Source organism: Plecotus auritus (assembly GCF_963455305.1).
Source record: "Plecotus auritus genome assembly, chromosome: 4".
NCBI classification, from domain to species: domain Eukaryota; kingdom Metazoa; phylum Chordata; class Mammalia; order Chiroptera; family Vespertilionidae; genus Plecotus; species Plecotus auritus.
Window position 1 is genome coordinate 163,635,319 of NC_137775.1, and position 16,901 is coordinate 163,652,219.

General features: G+C 47.8%; 1 protein-coding gene across 1 annotated transcript; it reads right to left on the reverse strand.

The window, feature by feature from the left end:
- Nucleotides 1-364: 364 nt before the first annotated feature.
- On the reverse strand, nucleotides 365-16,112 carry LOC308246458 (protein lifeguard 1-like). Its single transcript, XM_080664672.1, has 10 exons — nucleotides 15,666-16,112; nucleotides 11,381-11,652; nucleotides 9,955-10,033; nucleotides 9,729-9,782; nucleotides 8,575-8,665; nucleotides 5,326-5,363; nucleotides 5,155-5,242; nucleotides 3,245-3,334; nucleotides 2,296-2,343; nucleotides 365-883 (listed from the first exon to the last, which is right to left on the reverse strand). Exons 2-10 carry the CDS (start codon nucleotides 11,646-11,648, stop codon nucleotides 740-742), a joined length of 900 nt encoding a protein of 299 aa, XP_080520798.1. The 5' UTR covers nucleotides 11,649-11,652; nucleotides 15,666-16,112; the 3' UTR covers nucleotides 365-739.
- Nucleotides 16,113-16,901: the final 789 nt, after the last annotated feature.

Here is a 16,901-nt window from a genome sequence, read left to right on the forward strand (position 1 = left end):
ACCGCAGTGGTTGGCAAACTCATTAGTCAACAGAGCCAAAGATCAACAGTACAACGATTGAAATTTCTTTTGAGAGCCAAAAACCGGCTTCTGCACATGGGCCACGAAGTTTCAATCGCACTGTACGTGCGCGCCCACACGTGGTATTTTGTGGAAGAGCCACACTCAAGGGGCCAAAGAGCCGCAGGTGGCTCGCGAGCCACAGTTTGCCGACCACTGCCCTACCAGGAAGATCCTGTTCTCTTCAGTCTGACTCTGGAATCCAGGAAAGGCTGATTACTTTGGCTTATCTTACTCTTAAAGTCAGACTGTGCAAAAATATTCCCATAGAATGTCCAAATCAAGAGAAAAGAATGGAGTAAATATAGGTTTCTGTAGTCAATTTTATTCATTGAGAGAGATGTTTACAGCTTTAAATAGTGCCTGGAAAACTTCAACAAAATAACAGGCATCTAAGAAATGTTTAAGTATGGTATTTTGATACTCATCTTTTGAAATTATAAAAATCAGAAATGTCCCAGAGAAAGTTTTGCAACGTGACAATCGAACTTAAAATATATAACAAGTTACAGCTACCATTAACTGAATGTTTGCTTTCATTTGAAAAAAAAAAGTACTCTAAAATATTTTTTTAATAACAGGGCTTATGAGATGGCCACCTCTGCATGTCTGAGCTGGCGGCACTTCGCAGATGGCCCTCCTTCCCTCTAGTCAGCACGAGCCAGCCCTGGCCAGGGGCCTACCGTCCAATCAGTTGCAAAATAAAAAGGAAAAGGTTGATTATATCCAAGTAGATGTTCAGAGCAGCAAACACATACTCTTCAGGGTCCAGTTTCACATGATGGCTCCCCCCCACCATCAGCTGCACATCCATCACCAAGTACTTAAAGAAAAGAAAGAAAAATTAGCTATTTAACCTGTTCATTTCTACCCAATAACTGTAAACCATCTGGGAAAGTTAGCATCAATACACATGATTGTGGAAAGTCGGCTTGTGGCTATGTATGTTGTTATTACAGCCTCAGCCATTTACAACGTTCACAGGTTTGTACTCCATTAAGGCAAGTGCTTTGTCCTTCTTTGCTTTCCAAGTCCAGTAGACTATATGCCCACCTGGCCCATATAGTCAACAATATGGGCCAGGTGGGCATATTGGACACAGTGACACCACAAAACGCCCTGTGTTCTCACTGAACAAAGAATGAAAATAAAATGGTTCCCCAACATTTAGATTCACACGCAGCAATGATTCTGAATTCCTGGAGCTTTGTGGTGATGTCAGTATTTCCAAAATAGAATGAGGGCAAGTCACATGAGCGATTAGAGTGGCAGAGAAGGGAGTCAAACCCGAGGTTGGGGGATGCTAAAGCGGACACTGGCCTGGCCCACTGAGGCCCTTCCCCCCACTTCCCCTCCCTGCTCCCTATGTGATTCCAGCCACTCTGGGAGAAGGTTTTTACTTTCACCATGTCATCCAGCAGTCACACTCCTTGGTATTTACCCAAAGGAGCTGAAAATTTATGTTCACACAAAAACCTGCACATGGATGTTTAGAGCAGCTTCATGCAAAATTGCCAAAACTTGGGAGCAACCAAGATGTCCTTCAGTAGGTGGCTGATGACATACACTGTGATACATCCAGACCGAAATGAGCTCCCAGGCCATAAGACACAGAGGAACCTTAAGTGCACATTACTAGGTGAGAGAAGCCAGTCCGATTACAACTATGTGACTCTGGAAAAGGCAGAACTTGGAAACAGTAATAAGGTCAGTGGTTGCCAAAGGCTGGAGGCAGGGAGGAATGAGTAGGCAGAGCACAGGATATTTAGGGCAGTGACAATACTCTGTATGCTACCATAACGATGGAACATGTCGTTTATTATCCATTTTTCCAAATGCATAGAATGTACACCCACAGTGAACCTAATGTAAACTGTGGAGTTCGGGTGATATTGACACCTCAATGTAGGTTCATTGTAGGTGAGTGTAGTTAATAATAGGGGAGGCTGTGCATGTGTGGGCAGGGGTATATGGGAAATCTCTGTATTTTCCTCTTGATTTTGCTCTGAACTTAAAAGTGCTCTAAAAAATCATCTCTATAAAAGGAGGAGGATGAGAAGCAGGAATAGGAGGAGGAGGAGAAGGAGGAGGAAGAGGAGGAGCAGCAACAAGTCTCCAGGAGTGCTTTCCAGTGAATTACTGACTCCACTTGACTCCACGCTTAGCACCAGGGCTAAGGCGGCACCTTCCATGCATGTACCCGACTCTGTCAAAGAGAAGGAGAGATGGACTTACAAGTGAGAAGAGCACAGTTCCGAGTCCAGCATACAGCAGATGCAGCCACTGCAAGAAGAAAGGAGACAACTGACTGTTAAGAACAAGATGTGAAATACCAAAAGGGCGCACTTAGGTCCCTGCTGTTAGATCGGGACCCAACTTTAAGAAAGTCACATCTGGCTTTGATCCCTCTTGCTCCCAGGATGAGTTATTTAATGTCTCTGGACCTGTCTTCTTATCTATAAAACAGATGAGATATGTACTTTTCAGGAATGTTGTGGGAATTGAATTTGATGCCTATATGAAAAACACATGGGCCTATGTCTGATACCTAGTGAGAAGTCAATGAATAGATTTAACGCAAAAAAGGGAATAAAGAAAAAAAATAGGACCTCCTCTAGGCTGCTGTTGGAAAAGTCCTAAGAAGCCCATCTCTCTACGCCCATCACTTCAACAAGCAGCACAAGGAGTCTGATCCACCCTGTGGGTGGTCCAGCCCACACTCCTCCGAGGGAAGGACAGCGGTAGTCCAGGGTGGGAGCTCCACCATCATGGCCCAGACCTCCTGTCCATGGGACCCCAACCACCCGGCCAGCCCCTGGGACGGGCCTCACAGACCTACTGCCCAGCGCCGCTGCAGCCCGCTCCTGGGCCACACTCCACTTCCCACTGTGCTGGGACGGTCGGCGTGAGCTCCAGGACTTCCTGGTGGCCTTGCTGAACCTTCCATAGTCCAGAATGCTCCCACGGACCCCCTTCCGGTCCCTCACCTGGGGCCACATTGGCCCTCGAGGTCTGACAGCTCTCCCAGCCTTCATGGCTCCCCCACACCTCCTCTCTCGCAGACATTTCCCCCAGGAAAGTCCCCCCCACTCCCATCTCGGCTCTGCCTCTCAGAGGCTCCATCCTGACACCACCAGCCCTTCACCCCGGATTCCTAACGGTCCTCCGAATGGGGCCCACTCACGTAGGACTGTATGAAGAGTAAGAGGATTCCGTAGATAAAAAGCACCACCAGCGAGACGAACAGCACTCCGTGGAGCAGGGTGAAGTCCAGCTGAGGAGACCCGACAGCAGGCACAACTCAGTCACCGTCACCACGGGGTCCCAGGGTGATTAGAGATGCGCCTCACACCCCACAGACAGACACTGGCCCGTTTGCTAAAAATGCCCCCGGGCCAGGTCTGAGAACCAGGGAAAGCCATCAGCCCCACCACTGGAAACAAGACATGAGGGTCCTGTTGCCTGGGACTTGCTTCTGGCGGGAGGAGAGGGAGGGCTGTGGGCAAATAGCAGGGGCCGTGAGGGGATGGTTTTTGAAGCTGGGCAATGGGCACATGGGAGTTCGTTTTGCAGCTCTGTTCTTGTATTTCTCTAAAAGGTTCCCAAGGAAAAGGCACATTGGATGAGTAGGATGTAAATTTGTATGTATAGCATGATCATAATTATGCTCATAATTACTCATATCTTCAAAGTGTGAGCATAGACTACATTAATGAAATAAAATAGACCAAGACGTTAATTAACTGGGTCCCTTTTTCACATTTGTATGCATACCTTTGAATAATATATATATATATATATATATATATTAAACTTTCAAAAATTACTATGGCCAAAACCGGTTTGGCTCAGTGGATAGAGCGTCAGCCTGCGGACTGTAAAGGTCCCAGGTTCGATTCCGGTCAAGGGCATGTAACTTGGTTGCAGGCACATCCCCAGTAGGAGGTGTGCAAGAGGCAACTGATCGATGTTTCTCTCTCATCGATGTTTCTGACTATCTATCCCTCTTCCTTCCTCTCTGTAAAAAATCAATAAAATATATTTAAAAAAAAATTACTATGAATGATTCTTTTGTAATTTTGAAATTTATCAACATGTTTTTTTTGATTTTGCCATCATAAATCAGTGACCAAATCAGCCAGGGAAGGGAGATTAAAATTTCTTCTAGCCAAAACCGGTTTGGCTCAGTGGATAGAGCATCGGCCTGAGGACTGAAAGGTCCCAGGTTCGATTCCGGTCAAGGGCATGTACCTTGGTTGCGGGCATGTCCCCAGTAGGGGGTGTGCAGGAGGCAGCTGATTGATGTTTCTCTCTCATCGATGTTTCTAACTCTCTATCCCTCTCCCTTCCTCTCTGTAAAAAATCAATAAAATATATTAAAAAAAAATTTCTTCTAAAGAAAGGGGAATATTAATCTTCTGGCCTGAGAAATTTGGGATTGTACAGCAAAAAGAAGATCCTTGAACCCAAGACATTTTCTTGCAAGAGCTTTTTCCTAGTCCCTCTAGTTCTGCCCTCACTCCCTACCCCTAACACACCAAGGAAATATACTCAAGTCCTGCATCACCTAGTGTGGTCCTTAGCACAGCCGCATGGGCACCACCTGGAGTGCAGATTGACCTTCTGACTCTGCGTGTCCGGGGGGTGGAGCCAGCAAGCTGTGATTTAACAGGCTCCCCAGGTGACAGAGCTTGTGCACAGGTGTGCTTCCCACACCTGCAGCTACTGAGCCCGTGAAACTCCAAGCTGAGATGTGCTATCAGTATAAAACACACACTGGGTTTGAATTTTAATTCAAAAAAGAGGATGTAAACTAGCTCATTCATATTTTTGTCATGTTGATTACTTGTTGAAACGATAATGCCTCACATACATTGGGTTAAGTGAAAGATATTATTCAGATTAATTTCACCTTATTTCTTTTTACTTTTTCAGTGTTGTTCCTGGGAAAGCCCGAAGCCCCAAGAGAGGAGGCTGGGGAGGCGAGGCCACAGGACTGCGGAGAGGAGAGCAGAGTGGGGAGAAAAGGGCAGGAGGGGCGAGGAACAGGGCCCGCACGCCCTCATGGCAGAAATCTGTTTCCATGATACATACCTTTGTTTGCAGAGCAAATAAAGTGAGCGATAACGTCACCAGAGCAGTTGCCCCGATGGCCCATAACACCTCCTCAGCACCATAGAAACTAAAACCAGAGACTGCAGTTAGTGTTCACATACAATCGGGGAAAAGTGCGTGCGAAAAAGAAAATGTGTATCACAGACTTACACTGACACGGCTCCTAGCATCAGACCTTGCAAAAATGTCTGCAAACAAAATGCACAATCAATCAGAAGGCTGATTCCCGAGGCCCAGCTGCGGGGCGAGGACTGGAGGGGAGAGGGGTGTTTGGCAGGGTCTAGGGCAGCCTTGGGCAAACTACGGCCCTCGGGCCGGATCCGGCTGTTCTATCCGGTTCTCTTGCTCTCCCCTCCGCTCCTTTACTTTGAATTTATATTAGTTCACACAAACACTCCATCCATGCTTTTGTTCCGGCCCTCCGGTCCAGTTTAAGAACCCATTGTGGCGCCGAAACCGGTTTGGCTCAGTGGATAGAGCGTCGGCCTGCGGACTGAAGGGTCCCGGGTTCGATTCCGGTCAAGGGCATGTACCTTGGTTGTGGGCACATCCCCAGTAGGGGGTGTGCAGGAGGCAGCTGATCGATGTTTCTCTCTCATCAATGTTTCTAGCTCTCTATCCCTCTCCCTTCCTCTCTGTAAAATATCAATAAAGTATATTTTAAAAAAAAAAAAAGAACCCATTGTGGCCCTCGAGTCAAAAGTTTGCCCACCCCTGGCTAGGGAGTAAGTGGGAATACCCACAACCCTAGCGCACAAGCTACAGGGCAAATGGTTATTCAAAAATAAACAGTACAACTAAACATTCTCCCTAAGACTAACAAGAGAAAATGCTTTTACCAGAAAAAAAAAAAATTAGGACACAATAGCAACTTTCACCATATTTAGTGAAGTAAATATGTATTGATTAGGAATGTGGAAACCAACTTACAGGTTTATCTGCAGACCATATTACCATTCATCAATTGGGGCATCCACACGGAATTGTAACATTTTGTCAGAGCAGGATATGCTATTTCTACGATAGCTTCACCACCCGTTTCAGGACCGACCTTCCGCGTGGTGCTTGGGTGAGAATAAAACACTTCTGCAAGCCTGGGGGTGGGCTGAGGCGGGAGGCCTCCTCAGTGAGAGGGGTGGTGGGAGCCACTATTTACAGAGCATGAGCTGCACCTGCAGGTGCCTGTGCAGGGCTCGGAGCAGAGCTGCACTGGGGCTGCATCAGGCTGCAGGGTTCCCATGGGCCGGTGCTGAGAGCCAGCAGACAGCCACTCAGGAGGATGCCAGACCACAGTCAGGCTCCAGGACAGCAGGCAGGACCGTGACAGCTGCCTACCCCCCATGCCTGTGATTCTTACTTTCCCATGTATCTTTGTCCTTCTGCCCAGTAGAAGCAGCTGGCCGATGGGGAGGGGAGAGCAGATTTTTGTGGGTGACCTGCCGCTCTCCCATACTGCCGGCGGGATTGGCATTAACGCTCATAGAGGATTCAACCCTGTCTCTGCTTAATTGGCTCAAGGAGTGACAGGCAGCCCAGCCCGTTGGTTGTCCGGTTTTACATTCTGGCCGCTCTGGTGGGACGAGAAGAAGGGGAGTCCTCTGGGGTGAGTACCGGGACCCCAAATGCTGTCTGGACTGGGGTTCCTGGGGCTGAGGCCTGGACTCTTATTCGAAGCACTGCCGGGAATGTTCCTGTTGGAGTCCCAGCCTCAGCCTCAGCAATCGCCGTGGGCGACGCCACACGGGCTGAAAGACTGCAGAAGAACCGGGCTCCTGGGAACCCGCAATTGCCTTTCCATGTCCCAGACCGGGTGAGGAAGGGCCTACTGTGCTCAACATACAAGTAAGCTGTCTTTATTTTCATTATAGGTCAAAAGGAAAAGGTTAAATACCATGTGTATCCCACATACGCATGGTACTTGAGTAAGGTGCTTGTTTCTGACCTTCCTTTCAAGGTTAATTTTCTTCTACTTGCTCAATGGTTTCACATTTCTCCATCTCCAGGAGCACATGGAAGAGAGAGAGAGAGAGAGAGAGAGAGAGAGAGAGAGAGAGAGAGAAGGGGGAGAAGGGGGATGGGAGGAAGGAGAGGAATGATTTCAAGCTGGAACCCGCCCTTCGGTTTTCCCAAGGGCAGGACCGTGAGAAACAAGAGGCCTTAGAAATCAAACCTGCCCCGTGGCTTCGAGAGCTCAGAACACCGGCTCGGGGGCCACAGCCCCAGGGGGCAAGAGCAGTCAGTCTTCAGTGTGTGTGTGTTTTCCTTTCTTCCCTCAAGTCCTTTTCTGAAATGATTTTCTCTGTGCATTTCCTAACACTTGGGCAAGACATGAAGTCTGGGAAATAGAACTAATTCTTGCCCCTCTATAATATTCCTTCTCTTAAGCTTCCCCTGCTTTGGAATAAACAGCAAAACTTCAGAAATGAGAGCTTCCTTTAAGACCAATAGCTTTGATCTCTTCTTGTAATAATAAACTTAAAACCACTGACAACACACTGAGACGGTTCTGGGTTTTTTGGAGAGTAAATGCTCACAGTCAGTGAGTGTCCGAGAGACCACCGCCTGGGGGCGGCGAGAGGTTTGGCCTGACTGGGAAGCAGAAAGGAGAGCCTGGGGGGCGGGGAATGATGCTCCAATGCTGCTGAGTCCCTGCGGGGGAGCCCTGCCAGCTGCCCTGGGGTGGGGTGGGGTAAAGTGATAGGAATTGAGATTTCATTTAGGTTTTAGAAAGCGAGCAGCTCCAGGTACCTGCTGAGAGTTGCTGAGAGCCTAGAGTCCCCGCGGGAGGCACAGAAAGGAACTGGCGGCAAGAAAAGGAGCCGCGCGGGTTTCTGTGGCCCCAGCAGCGCTGAGCCGCGGACAAAGCGGGAGCCCCACAAGGCGGCGCTGGTGAGACCAGAACAAGACCGCGGATAAGCGAGAAGCGCCGAGGACCAGAGGGCAAACACCCTCACCGCCCAGCCCCGGCCCCAGCTCCTGGGAACTGGAAAGGGCCTCCTGGACTGAGCTGGTTTCGGCTCCCAGGGAGACTTGAAATTAGTTTTACAAAAATAAAGACAATTATATTCCGCGCACATGAGTTTGGGACCTAAATGTGGAACTCACTCTCCATAGCAAAGTATGTGTGTTGTGGGCGCGGGTTCCCCGGGCGGCCTCCAGGGGAGCGGCCTCCAGGGGAGCGGCCCAGGGTCCCCGAGCCCCCAGTTGACGAAGAGGGTGTGGGTCAGATCTCAGAAGCAAGCTCTGGGACCGGACCCAGCCAGAAGGCCTCACACATACTCCCCATCTGCATCACGCCACAGGAAGATTTCCCACAGGAGAAGGAACGGCTTTAATAATGTGCTAAGAACATCCGGCAAAGGGGAGCGGCAACAGGCGCTAAGGAGGAGGCTTACTTACAAATAATCCCAGGAGGATGTAGTTCGCAGGCACCTGGCGGCGCAGTTTCTCACAGCAGGAGAGCACAATGAGCACAGCGAAAAATGCTGGGCTGAGGATAGTTCAAAACCAGGTGTCATTCGCTTCCACTGACCGTATCACGTGACACAGGTGGATAGAGATACAGATATCATCATATACTAATACCTCATAATAAGTTTTATACAGTAAACGAAAGTGTGGATCATCATCTTTACCTCTTTTAACTTTAAAAACTAACTTTTCTCATTGCTAACTATCCACAGGTAGTTTGTGAGCTCTTTTAAAATTTTTTATTTTGAAATAATTGTGAATTCATAGGAAGTTGCAGAGGGGCAGAGAGGTACCCTTTACTTAGTTTCCCTTGACGGTTCCATCTCACATTATTTATCTCTACCTAATAAAAGAGTAACATGCTAATTGACTGTACCTTCGCAATGCCCACCAGCCAATCAGGAGTGAGTATGCAAATTAACCCAACAAAGATGGTGGGTTAATTTGCATACACAGGCACCGAGTGGCTGGGGGCAAGGCAGGACACTTGCATCCCACCCCAGCCGCTCCAGGCCTCTGGGCAGTGTGGGAAGGCAGAAAGGCGGCTCTGGCCAGAGCGAAGGCGCTGCCAGCAGCCAGGGGAAGGAAGGCCCATTCTTGCGCAAATCTTCGTGCATCCGGCTTCTGGTAGTATATAATACTAATACCAAAGCCAGTAATGTGACATTGGTACAGTGTGGATATATAGCGCTATGCATAGGACTATGGCATAAATCTATGTGTAGATACATGTAACCAGCACCACAATCAAGATGTGAAACTATGCCATCATTAAAACATTAACAAAGATCTCCTTGTGCGATCCCTTTATGGGAACACACACACATACCCCTAACTCCTGGCAACCACCAACTTGCTTGTTTTCCATCTCTATAATTTTGTCATTTCAAGAATGTTATATCTTTAGGGGGTGAGGGTGAGGGTGTGGGTAGAGACGGAGGAGGGTATAGGGGAGGATAAAAGATGATAGAGAAAAATAAGTAGCTATAAAAAAGAACATCTCTGCTTAATTTTTAAATGAAGAACCTTGATCAATAGCTAGTAGAAAAAAAACACTTTTTATTAAATTCAATAATACTTACAAGATTGCATAGGTGAACCAGGGATTCTTGCGCACCCAGTTTTTTAAATCTGGCCTGGTTTAAAAAAAAATCAATAGTTTTACTCAATAAGTACTTAATTTTGCTAACTAATGTAATACTTAAGTAGAGGTAAAACCATCTCCTGAGAAGGGGGAGACTCTAAATGACTGACAGTGACAGATGTGAGCAGCCCAGTATTTCATTAGCATCAGTAATGAAGACTTACCAGAAAATAAATACACCTATAATTGTCCCCGTGATCACCAGCTGAGCAGACAGGAGGAGGAACACTTTTACAATGAAAGCTGAGGAGACAGAAACGTTATTTTTGTGATGTAATCTTCAAAAGTAGTAATATAAAGGCAATTACCTGTTTTTGATACTTAGCAAAAGAAATGTTTCCTCTGGCTTTTTGAGGGTGGGAAAGGAGTGCTAGTTTTGAGTGAACCGATGGAGTGAGGACAGCTCTGCAGGACGCGTGGGAAACAGTCTGGGCTCTGAGTGTGTTATTGGAGGTCTGAGCGTTTATCCATGGAAGTCCCAGCATTTTAAAGGCAAAGTCAGGAATTTAGTTCCCTCTGATGCACACCTAGTCCTCTCAGGCCCCAAAGTGATCGGAAAGTCACAGAATATCACAGGCCCAGGTGCATCCAGCCACACCCTTGGGCAAAATGGAGACCAGAGAAGCCTGAAGGAAGGCTGGTAGAGCTGGTGTGCCCCCCTTGGGCGTGGCCATGGCCGTGGGCCTGGCCTTGGGCTGCGGGGAGTTGGCAGAGCTTTTCCACCACGTTTCTCTCCCACCACCTGCCTTTAGCCACTCCCTACCCTTCTACCTGAGCAGAAACTAGGTAACCTGATGGATTTTGAGCCAGACCAAGGAGCCCCATGTGAGTGGCATCCCAAGGCCTCTCCGTTGCCTGCTTCCTACTGCGCAGCTGTTCCTGGGGTCCCTCAAGTGGTGCTGGCAACGACAAGTTACCTTTGGGTGGTTTTATGCCAGTTTAAAAAGGAAAAAAAGAAATGCTGCTTAAAGTTGACTTAGAGGATCACAGCTGTGTCCTTTTGCTGGGTGGTTTCTGGGCATAGGAGATGTGACGGTGGCAAAATGGGCCTGAGCTATCTTAATGAAAACACCAGAACATATTTACCCAAATGTGTGCTGCCTACACTGAAATAGTCACATCTGCGCCCTAACCAGTTTGGCTCAGTGGACAGAGCATCGGCCTGCGGACTGAAGGGTCCCAGGTTTGATTCCGGTCAAGGGCATGTACCTGGGCCTGGACTATAGTAAACAATATTTGGATAACGCATGTATTTCCTGTACAGAATTATTATCTAAGGCATTGAATTCATATCCTTTAAAACTGAAGCCAATACTATGGTATTCACGTTGTATATAGGTAAGGACATTCTACCATCAATGACTACTTCATAATTCCTAAGAAAACCACACGCTTTTCACTATGATATGTTTACTAGGATTTTCTGAATGTTCTGGACAACTTGGGGGTGGTCTATCCACAGCAGCCCTACCCCATGTTTCACGGAAAAGCCTGGCTGGGAAAAACTAAAAGCAAAATTCCATATTTCTGTGGAAACATTTTAAGAGAACATTGGCTTTTCTCCCCCAAAGGAAATTCCTTTATTCTCACCTCTGCGGATCGGTTCTTCTGAGAAGGGGCTGGTTACAGTATTGCTCTCTTCAGGGGTGGTCTCCTCTGAAATTTGTACCACGTAGGACTCCGTTCGCTGGTCCGTCTTCGGACGTGGTTTCCCGTGAGTTTGCTTGGGCTCAGGTGGAGGGGACGTTGCCTTGGTCTGTTTAGGTTTGGGCTGGGTGCTGTTGTCCGCTGCTTTCCGGACCAGATGCTGGTGATCTCCACTGCTGAAGTCTACTGGCTTGCTGACCTCCACGTCCATTTCCCTGAAGGGGAAAATGGTTATTCGGGTCCTTATGGTCGTACCACTGCAACCATAACGCGCAAATGTTTTTCCCTGGTTTTCACCCCCATGGCTCAGTACTTACAAAGTCAGTGCTCATTGAATGACGAACGCTTTTAAAATGACACCTATGGAGTAAGGCTATTCGCATTCTATTATGAAATTACATTCATTCAGCAAGGAGTTTAAGTTCCCTCTTCTGTGCCAAGTGCGGGGAGCTGCCCTCATCACTCTCCTCTGCCCTCAGAGAGCGTAAGTGGTGGAAGAGAAGATAACCAAACAAACAATAGCGTTTTGAGCACTGGAACAATGGAGGATGGCACAGCAGCCTCTAATGAAGTCTGGAAGAACATGCAAGGAGTAGAAGAGGTTGTCGAAAGCTTCCAGAAAAAGTGAGGTTTAAGCCAAGGCTGCAAATGAGTAGGAGTTAGTCAGGGGAAGAGGTGGGGAAAGGTTTTCCCAGGCAGAAGGATCAGCCTGGACCAGGACTGGAGGAGCAGAAAGGGCAGGTTTCAGAACTTGAAAGTTCATGTGGCTGGAGCAGGGAGTTCAAAGGGGAGAGGAGAACGAGCTTAAAGCAGAGGACCAGTGGGGCAGGTCACTGATGGGCTGGCAAGCCAAGTTAATCCCCGAGGCCATGGCTGTGGAAGGCAGAGTAATGTCCCTCAAAGATGCCCACGTCCTAATCCCTGGAACCTATGAATATGGTACCTCACGTGGCAAAAGGAAAGTTGCAGATGTGGTTAAGTTAAGGACTTGGAGGTGGGATAGGATCCTGGATTATCTGGGTGAGCCCAATAGAATCACAAGGGTCCTTATGATCATACTTACCAGGGGCATACAGGGGGGCAAGAGCCAGAGAAGGAGATGTGACAACAGAAGCAGGGGTCAGAGTGATGCAGTGGCAGTCTCTGAAGATGAAGGAAGGGGCCAGGAGCCAAGAAATGCAGGCGGCCTCTAGAAGATGGAAACGGTGGGAAATGTATCCTCTCCCAGAGCTCCCAGAAAGGAATGCAGCCCTACTGACACCTTGATTCTAGACCAGAGAGACTGATTTTGGACTTCTGATTTCCAGACAATAAATAAGTGTTGTTTTAAGGCATTATGTTTGTAGCAATTTGTTACAGCAGCAATAAGTAACTAATAGAATGGGGGATCATTGTGGGGTTTCCAGGAGGGGACCACAGGGACCTGACTAGAAAGGTTACACTAGGCCCAGCGTGGAGAATGAACCAGAAGAAGCACAAGTGGAAGCAAAGAGACCAGAAATCACCCTAGCTGGCTTGGCTCAGTGGATGGAGTGTTGGCTTGCAGACTAAAGGGTCCCACCCAGGTTTGATTCCGGTCAAGGGCACATGCCTGGGTTGTGGGCTTGATCCTTAGTAAGGGCAGGGGCGCGGGTGGTGGTGCAGGAGACCACTAATCAATGATTCTCTCTCATCATTGATGTTTCTATCTCTCTCCCTCTCCCTTTCTCTCTGAAATCAATAAAAATGTATTTTTTAAAAAGAGAGAGACCAGAGGAGATCATGGTGGGCTTTGCCACGGTGCTTTGCAGTGGGACACAGGTCTTAGAAAACCAGTACTAAAAAGGGCAAAAATGGCAAAAGAGAAGATCCCCATTAGCCTCCTGGGACAAGAAGGCTTAGACAAGCCCCTGCTGCTGGCCTCCTGGCCCCAGAGAGAGCCAAGGAGGAGTCTGAGAAGGAGACGGCTGAGCTGGCCGGGCTTAGACAAAACAGGGAATGTTTGTAAATAGGTCTGAACAACCATGCTCTTGGATAAACAGATGTCCCTTCTCAAATTGATCTGTAACGTTTTACAAAACTCGTTGGGATTTTTTTCATACTTGAAAATGTAAAGTTCATCAAAAAGAGTAAACGTATGAGAATAATCAAGAGAAAAATTGAAAGAGAAGTGATTTGCCATATCAGAAATCAAAATATCCTAAAGCTATGTAATTAAAAGTGTGGCCCTAGCTGGTTTGGCTCAGTGCATAGAGCATCGGCCTGCGAACCGAAGGGTCCCGGATTTGATTCCTGTCGAGGGCATGAACCTGGGTAGCAGGCTCCTCCCCAGCCTGGGCCCTGGGCAGGGCATGTGCAGGAGGCAACTAATCGATGAATTTCTCTCACATCGATATTTCTCTGTCTTTCCCCCTCTCTTCCACTCTCTCTAAAAATCAACGGAAAAATATCCTCAAGTGAAGATTTAAAAAAAAGTGTGGAGTTTGCATAACAATAGATGAATGGATCTATGGGATGGAAAAGATTCATGTATATATGAGAATTTAATATTGATAAAAATGATATTTTAAGTTATTGTCCCAAGATGCTGGAAAACAAAGATTAATAACTATTTCACATCTTTTACAAAAATGAATTCCAGATGAATTAAAGACACTATCATCTAAAATAATAAAAGCGTAATATGCTAATTAGACTGGACAGCCAATAACCTTCCAGACGTCCTTCCGGACGAAGCCGCGGCAGTGGGGGCTGAGGTAGAGGTGGTTAGGGGTGATCAGGCAGGCAGGCAGGCAGAGTGGTTAGGGGTGATCAGTCAGGCAGGCAGGCAAGCAGGCAAGCAGTTAGGAGCCAGCGATCTCAGATTGCGAGAGGGTGCAGACTGGGCTGAGGGCCCCCACCCCCATGCACGAATTTCGTGCACTGGGCCTCTAGTAAATAATTATAGCCATAGATATTCTACAAGAAAATATCAATGAATATTTGTGTAAGCCCTTGTAAGAATGATACTATAAAGAAATGCCTGACAGATTCGGGGTATAGAAAACCTTCAAATGTCATGACAAAAAGATACCAGTTAATCTGAAATGCAAAATTTTTAACAAAGAAAAGATGAGCAACTGAATAGAAAGACGAGATAAGAACATAAATAGGCAATTTATGAAGGACATTTCAATGATTAACAAACTTAGGTGACCATACATACCTACCTCACGAATAACCAAAGATGTGAAGGTAGAAACAATTGTGAAATGGCATATTTTTTTTATTTGCATAAAAGACTAGCAAAAACTAAAAATAATAATTCTCAGAGTTGCAGGGGTGTGGAGAAATGGGTAACCCAGGGTGACACTGTGATTTGCAGGCCCTGTGCACAATGGCCTTCATGGGTTCCCTCTCTATAAAAAAAAAGAAAAAAAAGAAAAAGTATATTTTATAGCTGCACTGGTATATAAAATATGCAATCCAGTCTGGATCTATTGTGTATTATAAAGTCATTGGTATCATATTTTCTCCTGATTTTAAAGTTAAACTACCAAAACTCAAAATGTGCCTTACTTTAGACCCATTGGTTACATTTGTAGGAATTTATCCCATAAAAAATACCCACACACATAGGCAGCCTTATACATGTATAAGGAAGTTCATTACATCATTCACTGTTTGTAACTGAAAGAAATGTAAAACATGCTAAATACCCAATATTAGGGAATGAAGTTAATTTCAGCCAGGAAAGTGCAGGTATATATGGGCTGGAAAGTTCACTTTTATATACTTTTGAATTTAAAAGGCCGGATTATAGAATAACATTTAGTAAGATCACATTAATGTTTCACCCAGATGCACACAGTTCCAGAGACTGAAAAGATATACTACCAACTATGAATGTGGTTATCTCTAGTCACACAGCAGAGGTGGGGCATGCCTCTGAATTGTATTCATTTTTATAATGAGCACTTACTATTTATATAAAAAGAAATATTTACATTTTGAAGAGAAAAAGAACTATTTCTCTTTTTTTTTTTTTTTTTTTTTTTACCAAGTCTGGAGCCCCTCTGAGGGAGCGTCCTCACACCCAAAGATGCTCAAATAACCCAGCGGGTTTCCTCCCCAGACACCCTGCAAACCGGAAGGGCAGAGGCAGCAAAGGTCTCCAAGCGCTGAAACCAACACCCAACCAACAAAAACAGCGGCGTTTTCCTCTGAGACCACACGGGCTGCTGCCCAAGTCACAGCAGCAAGCTTTCACCTGGTGCTCCAAGCGCCTTCCGGCTCCCCGGCGGTCACCCAGGACAGGCGGGCTGGCACTGCGGAGCGAAGTTCCGACGACAGTTAGGGCAGTGGCAGTTGGGCGTGGGGTGGTCCTGGGAACCCCGGCACCCAGGCGAGGGGCGCTGAGGGCAGTCCACCTGCCCAGCCCCGTGCTGGTCACAGTCACGGCCGCTGGGCTTGGCGCTGAGCGCCGGCGGCGACGCCCGCTCCTCCCGCACTGACCCGGCCGGGGCGCCCTGCAGCTGGAGCGGCGGCTCCGGGGCCGCGGCGCCCCCGCTCGGGCCATCACCGCGGGGCAGGAGGAGGAGGCGTGAGAAACGCCGCCGCCGCCGGGCACTCTGAGCCGCTCCTTCGCGGGAGGAAGGCTTGTTCATGAGAAAGCGGGCCTCGTGGTTCTGCCGCACGATGACGGCGTCGGTGCCTCCCGCCATCCAGGGAGATGTCCAGCCGGGGCTGCAGGCCGAGGAGGAGCCGGGGAGGCCTGACTCAGGCTGTTTGGTGAGAGAAGTCAGGTGGTGGGGGGGGGGGGGGGGGGCTGGGAGCAGGCACTTGTCCTGGATGGAGACTATGGCTGGGAAAAGGCTCATGATGTATGCACCCACATGTTAAACTGCGAACGAGGCGTGGGCCAGGAGAAGGAACACGAAGGAAAGGGCAGACGTCCTTGCCTCACGCAGCCTGCTCACTGCGCAGTGGAGGAGGCGGTACCAAGGTGTGGCCCGAGGTGGAAGGAAGAGTCCCTGCAAGGAACAGCTGCTGGCCTTGGGGAGGTGGACAAAGGAGGTGGGCCTCTGGCAGAAGCCCCTGAAGGCAGTGAGCCGATTCTGGGAAGTGGACAGGGCTGGGTGTGAAGTGTTGCGAGGAAGCATATTCCAGGCAGAGAGGACACCCGAGGGGTGGGAACCTCGGGGCACACCTACCAAACAAGGGCCGTCTGTGAGCTGCTAACATAAAAGGTCTGAGTGCAGTGGGGGTCATGCCGGCCCCCAGGGAGGAAAGGGAAAAGGTCAGCAAGGACACCTGCCTTGGCTCATCCCCTTGCACCTTCTTGCTGTTTCATAGGTGTCACCTTTTCTCTCTCAGTCCAGTTCTTTCATCTGCTAATGTTTTTATAATAAAGTATATATATAAAGTATATATATATAAAGTATATACACACACACACACACACACACACACACACACACACACACATATATATATATATATATAT

Excerpts from the sequence above, each read along its gene's own strand:
- LOC308246458 (XM_080664672.1), bottom strand. The coding sequence starts at position 11,648 with ATGGACGTGGAGGTCAGCAAGCCAGTAGACTTCAGCAGTGGAGATCAC. Across the intron at positions 5,243-5,325 it reads ATGCTAGGAGCCGTGTCAGT|TTTCTATGGTGCTGAGGAGG; the intron begins GTAAGTCTGTGA and ends CTCTGGTTTTAG. Across the intron at positions 2,344-3,244 it reads TACTCTTCATACAGTCCTAC|TGGCTGCATCTGCTGTATGC; the intron begins GTGAGTGGGCCC and ends TTCTTCTTGCAG.